The sequence below is a fragment of the Trichosurus vulpecula genome, chromosome 1 (assembly GCF_011100635.1).
Source record: "Trichosurus vulpecula isolate mTriVul1 chromosome 1, mTriVul1.pri, whole genome shotgun sequence".
NCBI lineage: Eukaryota > Metazoa > Chordata > Mammalia > Diprotodontia > Phalangeridae > Trichosurus > Trichosurus vulpecula.
The window spans coordinates 437,386,117-437,403,295 of NC_050573.1; the positions used below are offsets into that span (position 1 = coordinate 437,386,117).

Below are 17,179 nucleotides of genomic sequence, written 5' to 3' on the forward strand. Positions count from 1 at the left end.
TGTTATTTGGGGCTTGTCTAGGACACTCTTCATTAGAAGCAACCAAATCTGCTTATGAAGAATGCACAGGTTCCTTGAGCCTTTTTGCCAGAGGAGTCCAACCCCCTCATTTGCCTTTGCATACTCAGTACTTAGGGGCATGCCGGGCCCAGTGTTTGCTTAATACTTACTTAAGTGAATGTGAAAACTGAGCGCCAGATAGCCTGGGGTAGTGGGAACAGCGGATTTAACCACTTGAACAATGCATTTCAGGCCTCTGGGCCATAGTGGCCTCTGCTACGAAATGGGCATAGTGAAATTCCAGTCCTATGACCTCGGGTCATGCAGGCACTAAATAGCTAAACCACATCCAGCAGCGTGGTTATTTGGCAGAACGTAGTCTCGATTTTACAGAAAGATTTTCTATGGGGGTGGGGCCTCCGGGGCCTCCCCACACCCTCGCAGGTGGGGGCCGCCCCCTCCCGCTCCTCGAGGGACGCGAGGAGGGCTCTCCCGGGGGCGGGGCGGGCCCGAGCTGCCCAGTTCCTGGTTTTAAGCCGGGAGCACGGCCGGGGCAGCAGCCACAGCCCGGAGAAGCCTGGGCCTCGAGGGATGGGGCCCGGCAGCGCGGCCGGAGCGCCAAAGGGCGGCCAAAGGTCGCTTCTTTTCCTCCTTTTCCTCCGCCAGCTGCTGCTCCAGATGCTGCAGCTGCCGGGCTCCTGCGCCCGGGCCACAGGGCAGCCCCACATTGTCTTCGTGCTCGCAGACGACCTGGGCTGGAACGACGTGGGCTACCACGGCTCTAGCATCTTTACCCCGCACCTGGACGCGCTGGCGGCCGGCGGAGTGAGGCTGGAAAACTACTATACTCAGCCCCTGTGCACGCCGTCCCGGAGCCAGCTCCTGACCGGCCGCTACCAGGTAAACAGCACCCGCTCTGCTCTGCGCCCAGCCTCTCCTAGCCCGGCCCCTACCTCCTCCTCCTCCTCCTTGCACGACTCCGCCTCCTCTTTATGTGAGCCTTTCCCTGGACTCCGCCGGGGCGCCAAACCCTTTCCGCTCCACCTCTCCTTCCAGGGACGGGAAATGGCCTGGAGGAGGGAAATAGGACTTGCTAGAGGTACTCCTTTCCTAAATGGTTAAATGGGCCTGGAGCTAGGGACTTCGACCTCTGAGGTCTCCAGCATTGTTACTTAACTTCCTCTTTGTCAGCCAGACGGAGCATGCTCAACTTCATGGCCTTCAGCACCCACCCGCTAGTTTCTCTTTTTCTAAGTTTTAGGTGGTTAGGCATCATCTGGTATCCAAAACAGCAAGAAAAGACTATGGGAGGGAGAGTCTGGGTGAGGGGTACTTAATGTAGACCCGGGCTCCAAGGGGGGGGAGAGGGAAACAAGGAAGCTTCAAAGTGTGGAGTTAGGAGAGTTTTCTCCTCAATTTGATTACTCTGAAAACGGAAGGGGGAATCAGAGGAGCAAAAAGTGGGCAGGATCCCCAGAGATGGGGCTTTGAAAGGGCAGAAGCACTGAGAGAAAGGGAGGAATAAGATGGAGAACAATGTGTGGTGTTACCCTGCCGTGCAGACAAGCAGGAGAATTCCTCACGTTTACCCAGTGCATGCTCTTGGTGAAGTTGCTGAGGGATTTTTCAGGATTCTGAGTCAATTCACAAATTAAACCTTCTTGGGGTATGTACACAAATCAACCATAACGGCTGTAACTACCTAAGTTATAAGTCCAAGTTGTAACTCTGGACACGAGTAAAGTCAAGTTCATTTTAGTTTCTTCCTTATTTGGGGGGGGGGTGCTTCTGGTTTCCTTTTAGCATTAAAAATAATTCATGTTTACATATTGCTGCGTAAGATTATGAGCAGCTTGTCTGAACAGCACCATTTTCTCGTTTTTTGAGGGTCCTGGTCTTTGAAACCTCTCTGATTAGAAAAAAGGAGTTTAGGCATGCACAATGTTGATTAAAATAATTGTCTCATGACCACTGAGAGGGGCAGAAGCAATATTGTAAGATCTATTGTTTCAATGCTTAATAAGAATTAAGACACTACTATGTACTAAGCATTGTGCTAGGCCCTGGGGATACAGAAGGAGAAAAACACTACAGTCCTTACCCTCAAAGGTCTTACATTCTGGGAGGGGAGGCAGCCTGTGTTATAAGTGTAGCAGTTCACCTGGGGTCACTCTGTCAACTTATACTTTCTCTTGGACTCTGTAAGACAGATAACACTAGCACAGTAGAACCTGCTAGCATTGGTTCACTTTTGATCTGGTCAGACAGGAAGACAGCTTCGAAGGGGTTTTTATTCTAGCTGTCTTCTCACAAGGGCTGCTGATAATAGGAGCACCAACTCCTACAGCATTCCCTAATCACCCTTCTCCGAGGGGCCCGAAAGAAGGGGGAGAGCAACTACCCCTGTGGGGTCAATTGAGACAGGCACAGCTTGTTCATTCTCCTAAATCCCCTCAAGCCTCAATGGGGGCCAGTAGAGGCAAACACAGATTCCCCCTAGCCTTGATGGGGGCCAATCAAGGCACACACAGCATTACAGCTTGTGCATTCAACCCTAAGGGTTCCCCACTCCTTGACCAGTGTCCACCTGCTTTATAGGGCAACAGACAAAGAAGGCATATTGTGAGCAACAGCCTCACAAGTTTATGTCACCTCAGCCCTGTATCTCACTGCACAGTTGCAGTGGGCGTTTATAGTTTAAGCACAAATGTTATTATCTATCGTTATATAGTGCTGCACAAGCATGGTGGAAATGTTTTGAACCATAATTGTGAGAACTCATATCTAATACCTGGGAACAAGAGATTGTTATGGCTATGGATCCTGGGAAACTGAATTTTAAGAAATAATAATAAAAATCCACTTTACACAAACTAAAATCCCCCTTACTTACAGACTCCCAGAGAGTAGTTGGTACTTCCAAGGTTTAAGGGATACTCTATGGGACAGCCCTTATAAAACTAGAGCTCATGAGCCCCTATTGGTGGAGGGCTTCCTATTAACAGTGTACCATTAGACAGTACTAGTACTTGGCAAGACATTTAGTAAGACATAGTTTGGGGAGAAAAAAGGAGCTACAAAACATTCCCAGCATAAACCATTCTCTCACAAAAACATAGAATCAGTGGGAAGACTGGGTATACCTACTAATTCATAAGTAGTAAGGCACACAGATTTGGGAATACGTGCCCAAGGCAATAGACAACTGTGGTGCTGCAGGACCCCAATGCCCTTTCATGTGAAGCCCTCATGCCTTTCAACTTTTGATTTCTGTGGCTAGCTCTCTCTTCAGGCTCTCTTCTTTATTGTTAGTGTCATGGACCTTGAAATTCTCTTTGATCTCAAGTTATTCTCCCTCTCTATCCCTGTATAGAGTTCTGTAGCTTTAACTGTACCTTAGAGTCTCTCAAATTGATTCTCAGACTGGCTAATTAAGGTATTTCTGTTGAGGATTGAGGGAGACGAGGTCCAGGAACCCCAAGACTGGAGTTCCCAGATGAGGTTGTTGAGGGGGAGTGCCCCTCAAGGACCTGAGTACTGGAGAGGGCCGGGGCTGTCTGGAGTGAATTCACAATCTCAAACATTCTTTAAGTAAAGGTGGCAAAGATTTATTATGGTACAGCGGGCAAGAGTTCTTAGGTAACCTGCAACCTTGCACGGGTGCAGGGAAAGTTTAAATATGAGATTTGGGGGTGAAACATGTCAATTAGGTGTTTTGGGGTGGGATTAGGGAGTGGTTAAGGGGTGGTCAGTTCTTAAAGGAACATGTACTTTTTGTATCTGCTGTGCAGGCGTATTACCCAGAGTTCACTGGGAAATAGCCCAAGGGGATGCTACCTGGGGGTGTGGTTTTGACCACGAAATGTCACCAAGTCAACCATCAGTCGGGGCTGACTAGAAATACCAGATGGCTTCCATCAAATGTCTTGTTAGACAAGATGAATGTAAGGGAGTATACATTTGACTATGTCTAGGATACATATCAGGAAGGTCAGTAAGTAGTAAATATTGTTGTGGCCCAGTGCATAGCCAATTAGCACGTACACAAGGAATATAGGTGCAGCTGGCCACAGAATCAGGAGGAAAGATAAGTGTTTTGCTAAGGCATGCTGCCCTTGAACTGGAGAGGAAGTGCTAGGGCCAATGCTTTGAAGCTAGGGAGAGATGTGATTTTAGAACTGGATGCGATTTTGGAATTGGGGTCCAGGCACAGGCACCCAAGCCGAGGCTAAGGAGAAATGTGATGTTAGAATTAGGGTCCAAGCATAAGCACCCCATCATTTCCTTCTAGGCAAATAACTCAGATACTTGATACTAGATGACAAGGGTGAGAGGAGAGAAAGAAATCCCTTCCCTTTTCCTTCTCCTCCCTACTTCCTGGTGTTCACTCTCCAAAACTGCCTAATTCTCTCAGGATTTAGCTATTTAAAATTCCTTGAAAATGGATCTTCATCCATAGAGATTGTTTCTTTTAATTCTGTCAGAGAAGGTGTTTTCACTTCATTAAGGGATCTTTGGGTGTTAACACCTTAACACATTAACACTTCATTACCTCTGTTATCTACTCTCTGCTTTATGTGGGTGGTGGAAACCCAATAACTTTCCTTAAATAAGAATTACATACAAAGCAGACATAGTCTTGAATTCAAAGGCCCTAGCAGTTGATGGCATCAGGAAATGCCTCCAGGGAAGGTAACACCTAAGCTGAGTCAGGAATTCCTAAAGCTGGGGGCTCCAAGAGGTAGAGGGGAGGAGGAAGAACATTCCTGTCATGGGGGACATCTAGTGCTGAGTGAGAAGCTCTCTGTGTAGAATAACAAGTAACCTAACCACTACTACCAGCTAGTACAGCTGAGTGTGGGGAGAGAGGCAATGTATATAGGAAGAGACCAAGTTGTAAAGAACTTTTAAGTACCAAAGAAAGGATTTTAAGTTTCATCTTAGAGACAATAGGGAGCTATTTTAATTTATTGAGGGGGATGGCGAAGTCTGACCCGGTCAGACCTGTGCTTTAGGAAATGTTAGCTGCTGGTTTGAGGATGTATCGGAGAGGGGAGACCAATTAGGAAGCTATTACAGTTGTCCAGGACCTGAACTTGGATGTTCGAGTACAGAGTATAGAGAAGGCAACAGGTACAAGAGATATTGTGGAAGTAGCTCTTCCTACCACCCTTCTACGGCAAATCTCATTCACCACCTCACCCCTTGTTGTTGCTTGTCCTTTGTTTTCAAAGAGGACCATGATATCGGGAAGATGATGCCATGACTTGCAAGTGAATTGTATTTAATCAAGGGAGGGCCATGCAAGGTCACCAGCCTCACTTTCTTCTCCAGAGCCATCTGGGTCCAGTGGCAAGATAGAGATCAGGACAACTGGAGATGGCCCGGGATGCAGTGGGAGACCTTGGCCTTTTTAAGCTAAGGTCTTTCTGAGTTCTCACTTTGACTGAGGCAATGCCAATTCAGTGATTAAGAGTAGTTAAGAAATGAGCCAAGGACTGGCCCCTTTTACCTAATTAAAAAAAAATCAATCTCACTTCACCACTTATGTAACTCCCATATATTCATTTCAGGCCCTGATCTCTCTTCTGAGCTCCAGATCCACTCTCCAATGGCCTCTGGAACCTCTCCACCTGGATGTCCCTTAGATACCCTAACCTCCATGTGTCCTAGTCTCTGATTATTATTAATTCTTCTTATATGACATTATATAATATAATATGATATAATATTGTACAGTATTATATGCTATTAATTACATTAAATAATAATCACTGGTTCCCCCTGATTTCATTATTTCTACTTGTGATGCTACATTCCTCATGTTCTAAACCTTGAAGTTATCTTTGTGAACTTTTGAAGGACCAACCATATTAGTTTGAGTTATTATTTTCTTTGACTCTTCCTTCTCATTCCTGTCTGATAGTTACCAAGTTATTGATAATCAGGTTATTCTACTTCTGTAATATCTTTCCAACCACTTCTGTAATCCAATGATTCTTTTTTTCTATGTCAACAAATATTTATTAAGTGCCAACTATCTGTAAAGCACTAGAGATACAAAGATGAAAAAAGGGACTCATACAAAGATGAACCATGAGGTATCCTTGTAATCAAGGACCTCACATGGTGTATCAGTAATTAAGGTAGGGTTTTTTGCTGTTCTTCTCTTAAGTGCCTTTAATAATTCTGGCCTTTGTTTGAAAGGGGCAGATAAAGTGGGATCTTGTCTTGGAATGTTTCTCAGCACTAAGACAATCAGGAGTCATTGACTTCTATTTGGTGGTACTAGGGATTAATTTTCCCGCACCCTAAATGGGATTTTTCACTGTTCTTTGTTTGAGTGCTTCTCAGCACTGAGGTAATCAGGTGTCCCAGGGCCAAGCTTCCTTTGTTTGACTTTTGGGGCCCTCACTCACTGGAAAAGTGGCTAGTGACTTGAAAAGACTCTGGGCAGCTGTTAAAGAGCCCCCCAGCTTGTAAACCCAGATGTTGGGACTTTGTTAAACCCTGGTAACTGTGCATTGAGATTTGAATCAGACAAGGTCTGTCTGTTGATGTTTGTAATTTATTTGTATTTGCTCTGAAGTTCAGGTTGTTGGCTTTTCCTCCTGAACTAAGTGAGTTTATATCTATATCTATATGTTTGATTAAGGTAAGATTGTCAACCCCTTAACGTTGTTTTCCTTAGTAAAGCAGATTAAAGAACCTGTGCTGGCATCTCTTGTTCCTAGTCTTGTTGGGTCTTACACCTCAACAGCTACTGCTAGCAAAATTGTTGCTACACATGGCAGAGCTTCCTAAATGGGCCTTCAAACACTGCTTTCCCTAGCAACTTAGTGGACCAGTCAGGGGGCCATCTCCAGTCGTCCTGATCTCTATTTTGCCACTGGACCCAGATGGCTCCAGAGGAGAAGGTGAGGCTGGTGACTCTGCTCAGCCCTCCTTACTCAAATCCAATTCACTTGCAAGTCATGGTCCTCTTTGAGAATGAAGGACAAACAGCAGTGGAACAGTCGGTGTCTTTTGTCCATCTTGCTTGTCATCAATTTATAGACGGTCTCATCGCCATAGCTTCCTCAGTTCTCGCCCAGATCTTAATCCAATGATTCTTAAAAGAATACTGTGTCACACACAAGCAAACTGAGGCACACTGAAAGTGGCAACAAAGGAAGCAACAAGGAAGGACTCCTGTGCAGTCAGGCCTTCAGAACTGGACTTTGATATTCCTCCAACTCTCCTTTCCTGTTCCTTCCCTCTGAATCTTCTTCTTACCTTATTTACTCAGGATTTGCAGAAAGGAAGAGCAGCATGGAAACTGCATCTGAGGTTGAAAGCTGATGAATGTGAAAAATCCCAGGTTGTCAGAAGGAATTTTGAAGCACATGGTTCCCAAAACCACATTTTTTGAGAACCACTGCCCTTATTCTGCCCCTTCTCTATTCCCACTGAAAGCATCCTGATAAGGGCCTCATTATCAGCTTTAAGGTCTGGAATGGGCTCTCTTTCTTCACAAGTACAGAACAGGAGTTTGCTGCCAACAGAAAATGGCTGGGGGCATTCTCTTGACTCTGTTTCTTAGGGTCTCACCTTCTCCTTAACCCCACCTCCTTCTGCTCAGCCTTCAAACCCAGCTGATGTCTGATAACCTTGAGCCAGCTGTGTTTGGGGTTTAAAAGTGGAGGAAGTGAACAGGTTGTAAAAAGCAGGATCCTAACACCAGCTTCTGGTCACCCTCTCCCTGCCCCCCACCCCTACCCCATCCCTTCCACATTGACTTTTTTCCACTTTGCTGTGATTAGTTTCAAGTTTTTCCCTAGGGCAAGCTAAAAAAAAAAAAACAAACTAAAATCATCTTTCTTTTTCTCTAAATACTTAACCCTTCCTACCTCAGCATTGTGCTTCACTGAGAAGATTGAGGCCATGACATAGGATCATAGATATAGAGATGAAAGGGCATTTATTAATGAGCATTTATTAAATGCTTACTAAGTGCCGGGTACTTTGATGGGCACGGGGGTACAAAGACAAAAGTGAAACAGTTCCTGACCTTAGGGAGTTTGAATTCTAAAGACTTGTCCCCTCCTTTTATAGTTAAGAAACTGGGGCTGAGAGACTTTGAGTGACTTGTCCAAGACCCCGTGGATAGTAAGAGGCAGAATCAAGATTTGAATTCAAGTCCTTTAACTCCAAATCCAGCATACTTTCAAAGCATATGAACTCTCTCTCTTCCTTTCCCCCATTCCTCAAAATGTTTTTGCATCATCATCATCATCATCATCATCCGTTTTCTCTTCTTCCTCTCTGGTCATAGAAGAATGTCCTTTGTTGTTGTTCAGTTGTATCTGACTCTTTGTGACCTTATTTGGTATTTTTTGGCAGAGATACTAGAATGGTGGCCATTTCCTTCTCCAGCTCATCTTACAGATGAGGAAACTGAGGCAAACAGGGCTAAGTGACTGGTCACATTGGTACCCACATTTTATCTTATAATCTCTGCCATCTTCTCCTCATTCTCATACACCCCCTATATCCAATTAGTTGCCAAACCATCTCCTTTCTTCTTCTTGTTCAGTTGTGTCCTACTCTTAATGACTCCATTTGGCATTGTCTTGGCAAAGATACTGGAGAGGTTTGCCATTTCCTTTTCCAGCTCATTTTACAGATGAGGAAACTGAGGCAAAGAGGGTGAAGTGACTTGCCCAGGGTCCCACAGCTAGTAAGTGTCTGAGGCCACATTTGAACTCACAGGGATCAGTATTCCTGACTCCAGGCTTGGCACTCTATTCACTGCACCACCTAGCTGCTCACTTACTTCAACCGAAACCCTTGATCCCATTTCCTTTGGGCTCCTTCAAGAATCTGCTTTACCAGTTATCTCTATTCTCTCATGCACCTTCAATCTCTTCCCTTCTTATCTGCATGCTCAGATGAAATTTGGTCTCCCTAATCCAAGAAAGCCTTTCCTTAATCTCTGACTCACTCAGCATCCCATAAAGCTTTTCACACTTACTGATAAACTTCTGGAAAAGATCATCTATACCCAGTACTCCATCTTCCTGGCCAACTCTTTGCAATTTGCTTTCAGCCTCCATTACTCTATTGAAACTGATTTGTGTGGTGTCATCTAATCACTAAATAATACTGTAGCCTTTAAAATAAATCCTCATTTCTTTTACCTTTCTGCAGCATTTTGATATTTTTGAACATGCATACCTGTTAGACACATTCTATTGCCTAAGCCAGGCCTTGAGGACACATGTGGTCCTCTAGGCCCTCAAGTGTGACCCTTTGACTGAGTCTAAATTTTACAGAACCTAAGGGCCTAGAGGGCTACGTGTGGCCTTGGGGCTGAAGGTTCCCCATCCCTGGCCTAGGCTCTTCTAGTTCTCCTTCCTTTTTTAAACTACTTGTGACCTTTCCCCTTCCTTAATTTGAATGTTCCCCAATATTGTGACTGCAGTCTTCTTTTTGTTACAGTTTATCATGGCTGTCTCATTTACTTCCATAGCTTTAGCTACTATTTTTTGGTTTGGTACAGACCTGTGATTTCATTAGTATTAGGGGAATTGTTGATGAGAAAACTCCCTCTACCAAAGCAAATCAGCACCTGCCCTGCAAATTATACTCAGAAAGTTGTCTGGGGTTAAGTGAGCAGCCCCTGGTCATACACCCAGAATGTGTCAAAAATGGGTTTTGAGCCTCGGTCTTCCTGACTTTGAGTTTGGTTCTCTATCCATTCTTACACTGCTTCTCTTCAACCACCATCTCTATGCAAATCTCCCTCATCTATCTCTCCCAGCCAACTTTTCTTTAGAATTCCAGATCAGCATCTCCAAATGCCTACCAAAGGCCTTGATCAGGATATCCCATCAGCATCTCAAACTCAACACATCCCAAACTAACCTTACCATCTTTTCTCCTAAAAATACTCTTCCTTTTGATGATACTGTATCAGTCTCTAACATCACTATTCATTTCTTCCATGTTTGAATTCTTGTGGGCTACTCTTTGCTCTTCTTTCTCCCTTACCTTTCACAATCAAGTTGTTACCAATTCCCATGGCTTCTGTCTTTGTGACATGTTTCTCATATTTTTCTTCTTTCTGTATTTGCCGGCACTACTTTAATATAGGCTGTCATTGCTATCCATCTTTTAAAAATTTTAATTCTACTTATTTATTTTAGGTTATACTTGTGTGATCAAAGAAAATATATTTCCACATTAGTCTTGTTGTGAAAGAAGAAACAGAACAAAAGGGAAAAAAAGATGAAAAAAAGACAAAGAGAGTAAAAATAGTGTGCTTTGGTCTGCATTCATACTCCATCAGTTCTTTCTCTGGATGTGGATAGCATTTTTCATCACAAGTCTTTTGAGATTGTCTTGACTCATTGTCTTGCTGCGAATAGCTAAGTCGGTCATAGCTGATCATTACACACTGTTGCTGTTACTGTGTGTAATGTTTTCCTGGCTCTGCCCTCTTTACTCTGTTGCTATCAATCTTGATTAGTCAAGTAGCCTCCTAAACTCCAGTCTTGCCCTTTCGATTCATCCTCCATACTGCTGCCAGAACATTCAGTCTCATACTTAGATCTCATTATGTCATTTCTCTGCTCAAAAATCTTTAATGGCTAGAATTCAAGATCCTCAAGAATTTGGTGACACCCTGGCCTTTCAGCCTTATACATTCCCTACACTCTATGTTCCAGCCAAACTGGGCAACTCTGCCCCCAAGAACACTCTGCACACCCCTGCTTTTATGCCTTTCCTGCAGGAGTTCTTAGCCTGGAGTCTATGAACATGTTTAAAAAATATTTTCATCACTGTATTTTGGCAAAACTGGTTTTCTTTAAGATCTTATTTATTTTATTTTGTTTTATGCATTAAGAATATGATTTTGTGAAGGAGTCTGTAGGCTCAAACAGATTGCCAGCAGGTTCCAATGCACAAAAAAAGTCAAAAAACCCTGCCGTATTGGAACATAGCCTCTCATCCTCTTTGCCTGCAGAATTGCTGCTCGTCCTGTAAAACTCAACTTAAACACTGTCATGAAACCATTCTTGTATCCCTCTTTAGGCAATAATCTCCTCCCTAGGACTTTATGTCACATTTTGTTCTGCATCTTCCTAACGCCCTTATGCCCTTTATGGGGTTGTAACTATCCGTGTTATACATGACATGTCAAATCCACAAGTATTTTTTAAGCATTTACGGTGTACCAGGAGCAGTACTGGTCACTGGGGACATAAGTGCAAAGAATGACTTAGTGAAGCTTTTTTTCTCTCTCCTAATTCACTAGGATTTTCCCATGGTAAATGGTTGTTGACTGTTGTGGAATGAATATTTGTGACTTGGACACATGTGCATTTTAATAGCCACTTACACCATCTGCTGGCAGAAAGTCAAACTAACATTGCAAAATTCAGTAATACAGACTGCCTACTGCATATGAGATTGATTAGCTAATATTCACCTGGCATTTACCATATGCTAGGAGCATATATCTGAATATAACAGTTTACATGGAGGCTCTTAATCCTTCAGACTCTGAAAACATGCCCATTTCCACATACCATGCACATTGTAACATGTATACTCTGTGGAAAGAGCACAGGGCTGGGAATCAAAAGACCAGTTCTGGCTCTGCCACTAATTAGCTCCTTATGGTTAGCATTCTTCATGCATATACTTCGGCTTTCCAGTTGAAATCCATTTTAATTGTTTTTCTTTAAAGACTGCAAAAAAGTGAAAACTTTTTTTCAGTTGGCATGGATGACATACTTAATTCAAATAGAAATCTACTCAAGACATACCAATTTCCTGTACATATACCCTGGCATCCTAAATTCCTTTACTTCAACACTTCAGTTGTTCAGTTATCTATACTCTTATTGCTGTGAGCATTTCCTTCCCCTGAAGTAGAGGCCAATGATTTAGGATCAGCTAGGTAGCACAGTACATTGAGTGGGCCTGGAGTTAGGAAGATCCGAGTGCGGATCCAACCTCAGACACTTCCTAGCTGTATGACCCTGAGTAAGTCACTTAACCTCTGCCTCAGTTTCTTCATCTGTCAAATGAGGACAATAATAGCAGCCACCTCCCAGGGTTGTTGTCCAACCGAGGATCAAAGAGATAATTATGAGGCGCTTGGTATAGTGTCTGGCTTATGGTAAGTGATATTTAACTACTGTTAACTATTATCACTTAACTATTGTTAAATATTAAATTATTAGTTACTAAATATTAAACTATTTAACTATGTGTTAATTATTATTATTTCTAGAACATCTTGGAGAGTTTCTGTGGCTGAAAGCTTTACCCCTTTGAGGCCAGTCTAGTGATAATCCTTTACCAACTTAGCCAGGGTGATCCTGGAATGACCCAGTCTGTCATTGGGTCTGTTTTTGAAGCCCTCCTAGCTTGGGAGGACCTCTTGGGGTTTATCCTGCTGTAGTTTTTGAGAACCCAGATTCATTTCTGTGCCTCGAGAAGGCATCAGGGTGTTGGTTTTTTTTTGTTGTTGTTGTTTTAAATTTTTTAATGTTTAGACAACATTCAACTTGTGCTTAGGACTTTATGGCATATGACCAAGTTCCTCTATGAGTCCATATTTTAACTAAAATTTATGGCTGTTGACATTGGTTGGCATTTCATCTCTTCTTTTTGATCTTTATTTCTTTTGAGAAAGGAAGAGGATAAAATGAAGGGAGGTTGATGTGGTGGGTCTTACTGAAAATTCTTCCTCTTCTACTCCCAGCAGTAGTTAAGGGGAGTAATTTTGGACCTAGACCACAAAGATTATGTTTTCTATCTCCATCAGAATTTGATAGTCCATGGAGGAGAAAAAAAGAGACTCTATTCCTAATGGACACAAGCCCACATTTCTTTTTGCATTGAAAAACCAATTTTTATTGATAACTTGTATTTTTATATCATCCTCATTTCCAAATATGTCTCTCTCTTCCCTTCTCCAGTGAGCCATCTCTTGTAACAGAGAGGAGGGAAAATCAGGTCAGCCAGACTAACAAAGACATCAACCAAGTCTAAGTCTGAGAGTGTATGCAATGTTCTACACCACCCACTTCTGTAAAGAAAGGAGTGAAGTGCCTGGGTATTGTCATGGGAGAAATAATCTTCTCTCTGAGTTCGTGTGGTGGGTGGCTGCTGCCAAATAGATATTTACCACAATGCAGAAATTATGGAGGTAAAAACCCAAGTTTTATTAGTATGCTCAAGGATAGATTCAGGCCTCAGAGAAAACCTGGACAATCATGAAGAGTCTGACAAGGCTTCTTGTAGGCAAAGTTGCATCAGAGTGGCGGAAAAATAATTCATGATGCAATTTTGTACATTCCTCTTAGGCCATAAAAGTTAAAGAGAAGATTGATCCATAATCCCATACTTCTTTCAGTGACATAAAAGTTGAACAAACTTGATTTAGCAGAGTCACAATTTTTTTTTGCTGTAACCAATGATTTCTTTTTTTTTGTTTTTAAAATTAATTAATTTATTTTTAGTTTTCAACATTCACTTCCATAAGTTTTAAATTTTCTCCCCCTTCCTCCCCCCTCTCTCCCCAAGATGGCATGCAGTCTGCTATGGGCTGTACACATACATTCCTATTAAATATATTTTCACCTTAGTCCTGTTGCATAGAAGAATTAAAATGAATGGGAAAAACCATAAGAAAGAAAAACAAAACAAAAGAAAAGAGTCCGCTTTGCTCTGCATTCCAACTCCATAGTTCTTTTTCTGGATGTGGATTGCATTTTCCATCGTGAGTCCTTTGGAATTGTTTTAGCACCTTGTATTGCTGAGAAGGGCTAAGTCTATCAAAATCAGTCATTGCACACTGTGGGTGTTACTGTGTACAATGTTCTCCCGGTTCTGCTCACTTAACTCAGCATCAGTTCATATAAGTTCAGGTTTTTCTGAAGTCTGTCATACAGAGTCATGATTATACATTCCCTAAGGAAACAGACTTCTTCAAACAGACTCTGTAGGTAAACTAAGTCAGGTTACAGATTAAACTACATTTAGAGGGTGTACAAATAGACTGATTATTGCCCAGGAATCAGGGACAGTTGAGACTCTTCCTCTGGCTTCTTATCTAAGGGATGTTTAAGACTCTTAAGTAAATTTTTACATCCCATGGGACGGGTCTTAGTCAGGTGAGGCTAATATTAAGCCTAAAATTAGGGGGAATAAAAAGTTCCCATGACAGTGTCTTCTGATGTTGGTAAATAGACAACAGACAGTCAGGGATTTGCAGACAACCCTGAAGCAGGGTCTTGGTGAGGGAATGCTTTCTAGGAATGTGCACCTGTAAGAACTATTCTGGCCCTCTCCAAGCTCGAGACAAGAGTGGGAGCAGGGAGAGTTGTACCAAGGTTACTTGTGTGTTGGTGCTTTAGCTCTCACTTCCTCTTTATCTCCATATCTTCCTTCCTCCCCCTTAACGTCTCTGTTCCTACTTCCCATCTCCAGTCCTAATTTGGACAAGTCTTACTCTCTATAGTTTCCCTAGTGGGCAAAGGGGTCTTTAATTATTTGGGATTCACTGTCTCTCATGTCTGAGGACCTGGGGTAGCATGAAAAGAACAATCTGGAAAGGAATAGTGGGTTACATAAGGAATGTCAGAAGTGGGCAGAAACTGCAGTGGGGAGCCAGGGACAGGAGGAAGGAGGGACAGTAGGTAACTCCAACAGATTGTCATCTTCCTTTAAAGAAAAAAAAATCACCCGAGGAGTCAGTGGTATTTACAAACCTTAGGTCCCCTTGTAGATCCTCATCTTAAGCCCCAAAGAACACAACACATAAATCTTGACTATAAATTGATAATTTTCAATTATCTCTGTCTTTGAGATGACACTAGTCTTGGTATTATTGCCTATTCTGAATTATCTTCTGATTGCATGTAATTTCAAATATCCCTAATAAACATATCCAGGGGAAGGAGTCATTTCCTCAGATGGCAAAGGGGATGAGGATATTCTGTATTTTGAAGACCTTTGTGGGTATTGAAGCAGAGGAAAAGGGAATAAACATTTATCATGTTCCTGCTGTCAAGGGACTGTGAATTTGATCCTCACTACAACCCTGTGATATAGGGTCTGTTATTATTCCATTTTGCAGTTGAGGAAAATGAGGCAGACAGGATTAAGTGACTTGCCCCGGGTTAAATATCTAGTTAAGTGTCTGAGGTCAGATTTGAAATCAAGACTTCTTAAGTCCAGGCCCAGTGCTCTATCGACTGTGCTACCTAACCACTCCTAGAAGTATCTTCTGAGGAAATTTCATATATATATATATATATATATATATATATATATATATATATATATGTGTACACACACACACACACATATATATACATATATATACATATATATATGCACATGCACACACACACACACACGTATTTATCTCTATATATGTATATGTATATTTATTCTGTTTCCCAAATGTTTCTGTTTCTCCCAACTGGAGAAACAAAGATAGTATGGAGCAGTTGAAAGAATTCCATCTTTAGAATCAGAGGACCTGAATGAAAATCTGTAATCTGCTTCTTATAAGATTGTGGTCAAAGCATTTAATATCTCTGGGCCTCAGTTTCCCCATCTATAAAATGAAAAGTTTGGACTAGATCATATCTGAGGTTTCTTTGAATTGTAAAATCTGTGATCCCTTTTATTGTTCAGTCGTGTTTGACTCTTTGTGACTCTATTTTCAGTTTTCTTGGCAGCGGTACTAGAGTGGTTTGCCATTTCTTTCTTCAGCTGATTTTACAGATGAGGAAACAGAGGCAAACGGGGTTAAGTGATTTGCCCAGCATCACACAGCTAGTAAGTGTCTGAAGGTGAATTTGAACTAAGAGAGATCAGTGTTTTCCTGATTCCAGCCTGGCACTCTATCCACTGCGCCACCTACCAGTCCCCTGATCCTCATGGCATATAAGTTTGTCAATGGCTCCCTGACAACTCAATTTATATTTGACAGAATTATTCTTAAGCATAAGATATTCCATTCTGAACTAGATGACTTACCATTTGTTATCTTTGGTTTTATTTCTTCCATCAAATTTTCTTTTTTTATTCTTTTTCTCAAAAAAAAATACACAACAAAAACTTCCATTGGCAGAATTTCCTTTCCTCTCTCCCTCGGGTTCAACTTAGATTTCTACTTTTAAGAAAGTATCTGAACTGAAAGAATTTCTGGCTTGCTTATTCTTTTCTCCAAAGATGTCCCTTCCATCGGCTTAGTTGGCTACCTGCCCTCTTTACTAATCAAAACCAAAAATAAATAGCTCCTTCCAGCAGCCAGTGATTCGAGCCAGCGCTGATGCATGAGCACTGAAGGGCCATGCCAGATGGCAGACCTGGCCTGTAAATGACCATAAAGCAAGTTCTGTAGCTCTTGGCATCAGGGCTATGGGCAGCTGACCACTTTGTGGAATGCTGAAGAGGAGCCCAGATTTCATCTATTGATTTGTTTGTCTCCTAGGGCATCTCTAGAAATAAACCCTAAAGGAGAGGTGGGGTGGGGAGGGGGACTGGTACTTGATTGCGATTCTGTCTTCTAGCTCATGGACTATGTAGCAGATTGGTTCTCAGCTCCTTCCTTGACTTACTTTGTGATCATGAAACCTCCTTCTGCCTAGCTTTTCTCATGTACAAAATGACTGTGGCGAAATTGCCAGCTTTTCAAGTCTCCTGTGTTACTATAGCCAGAGGGCAGTGCATGGGCTTTATTGGAAGGTGTGAATTCAGCTCTCCTGATGTCTCACTGGCTGGATGTACCCCTTCTGCTCAGATGGAGATTTTTAGGTTGAGAGAAAGGTTGTGTTTATTGCTACGTATTTCACAGTGTCTTACTCTCACAGGATATTTTTTACTATGTTTCTGGCATGGCTGACATACTCAGAGAATCCAAAGGGATAACATGTACCTAGGTTGTCCACAGTTGCCTCTGGCGTATACCTGAATGAGGGTGAGACTACCAGAAGTGTAGGGTTAAGGCCTGAGAGTCTCTTCCCAGCTCAAGAAAACAATTAGTGCCTCCTTGCTCCACAATCATTATGGGCAAATAAATTTCAAGGGAGGGATCCCTTCTCAGTCCAAATAAGGTTAGCCAGAGGAAAACCAGATGGTACAGTGGGTAGAGTGCTGTACTTTGAGG

General features: G+C 42.5%; 1 protein-coding gene across 1 annotated transcript in view; it reads left to right on the forward strand.

The window, feature by feature from the left end:
* The first annotated feature begins 522 nt into the window (after positions 1 to 522).
* The window catches only part of ARSB (arylsulfatase B), a 231,377-nt gene continuing 214,720 nt past the window's right edge, over positions 523 to 17,179 (forward strand). The window contains exon 1 of the mRNA XM_036768105.1: positions 523 to 900. Within this exon, the coding sequence (XP_036624000.1) occupies positions 592 to 900 (309 nt within the window). The 5' untranslated portion in view covers positions 523 to 591. The remainder of the gene's footprint in view (positions 901 to 17,179) is intronic.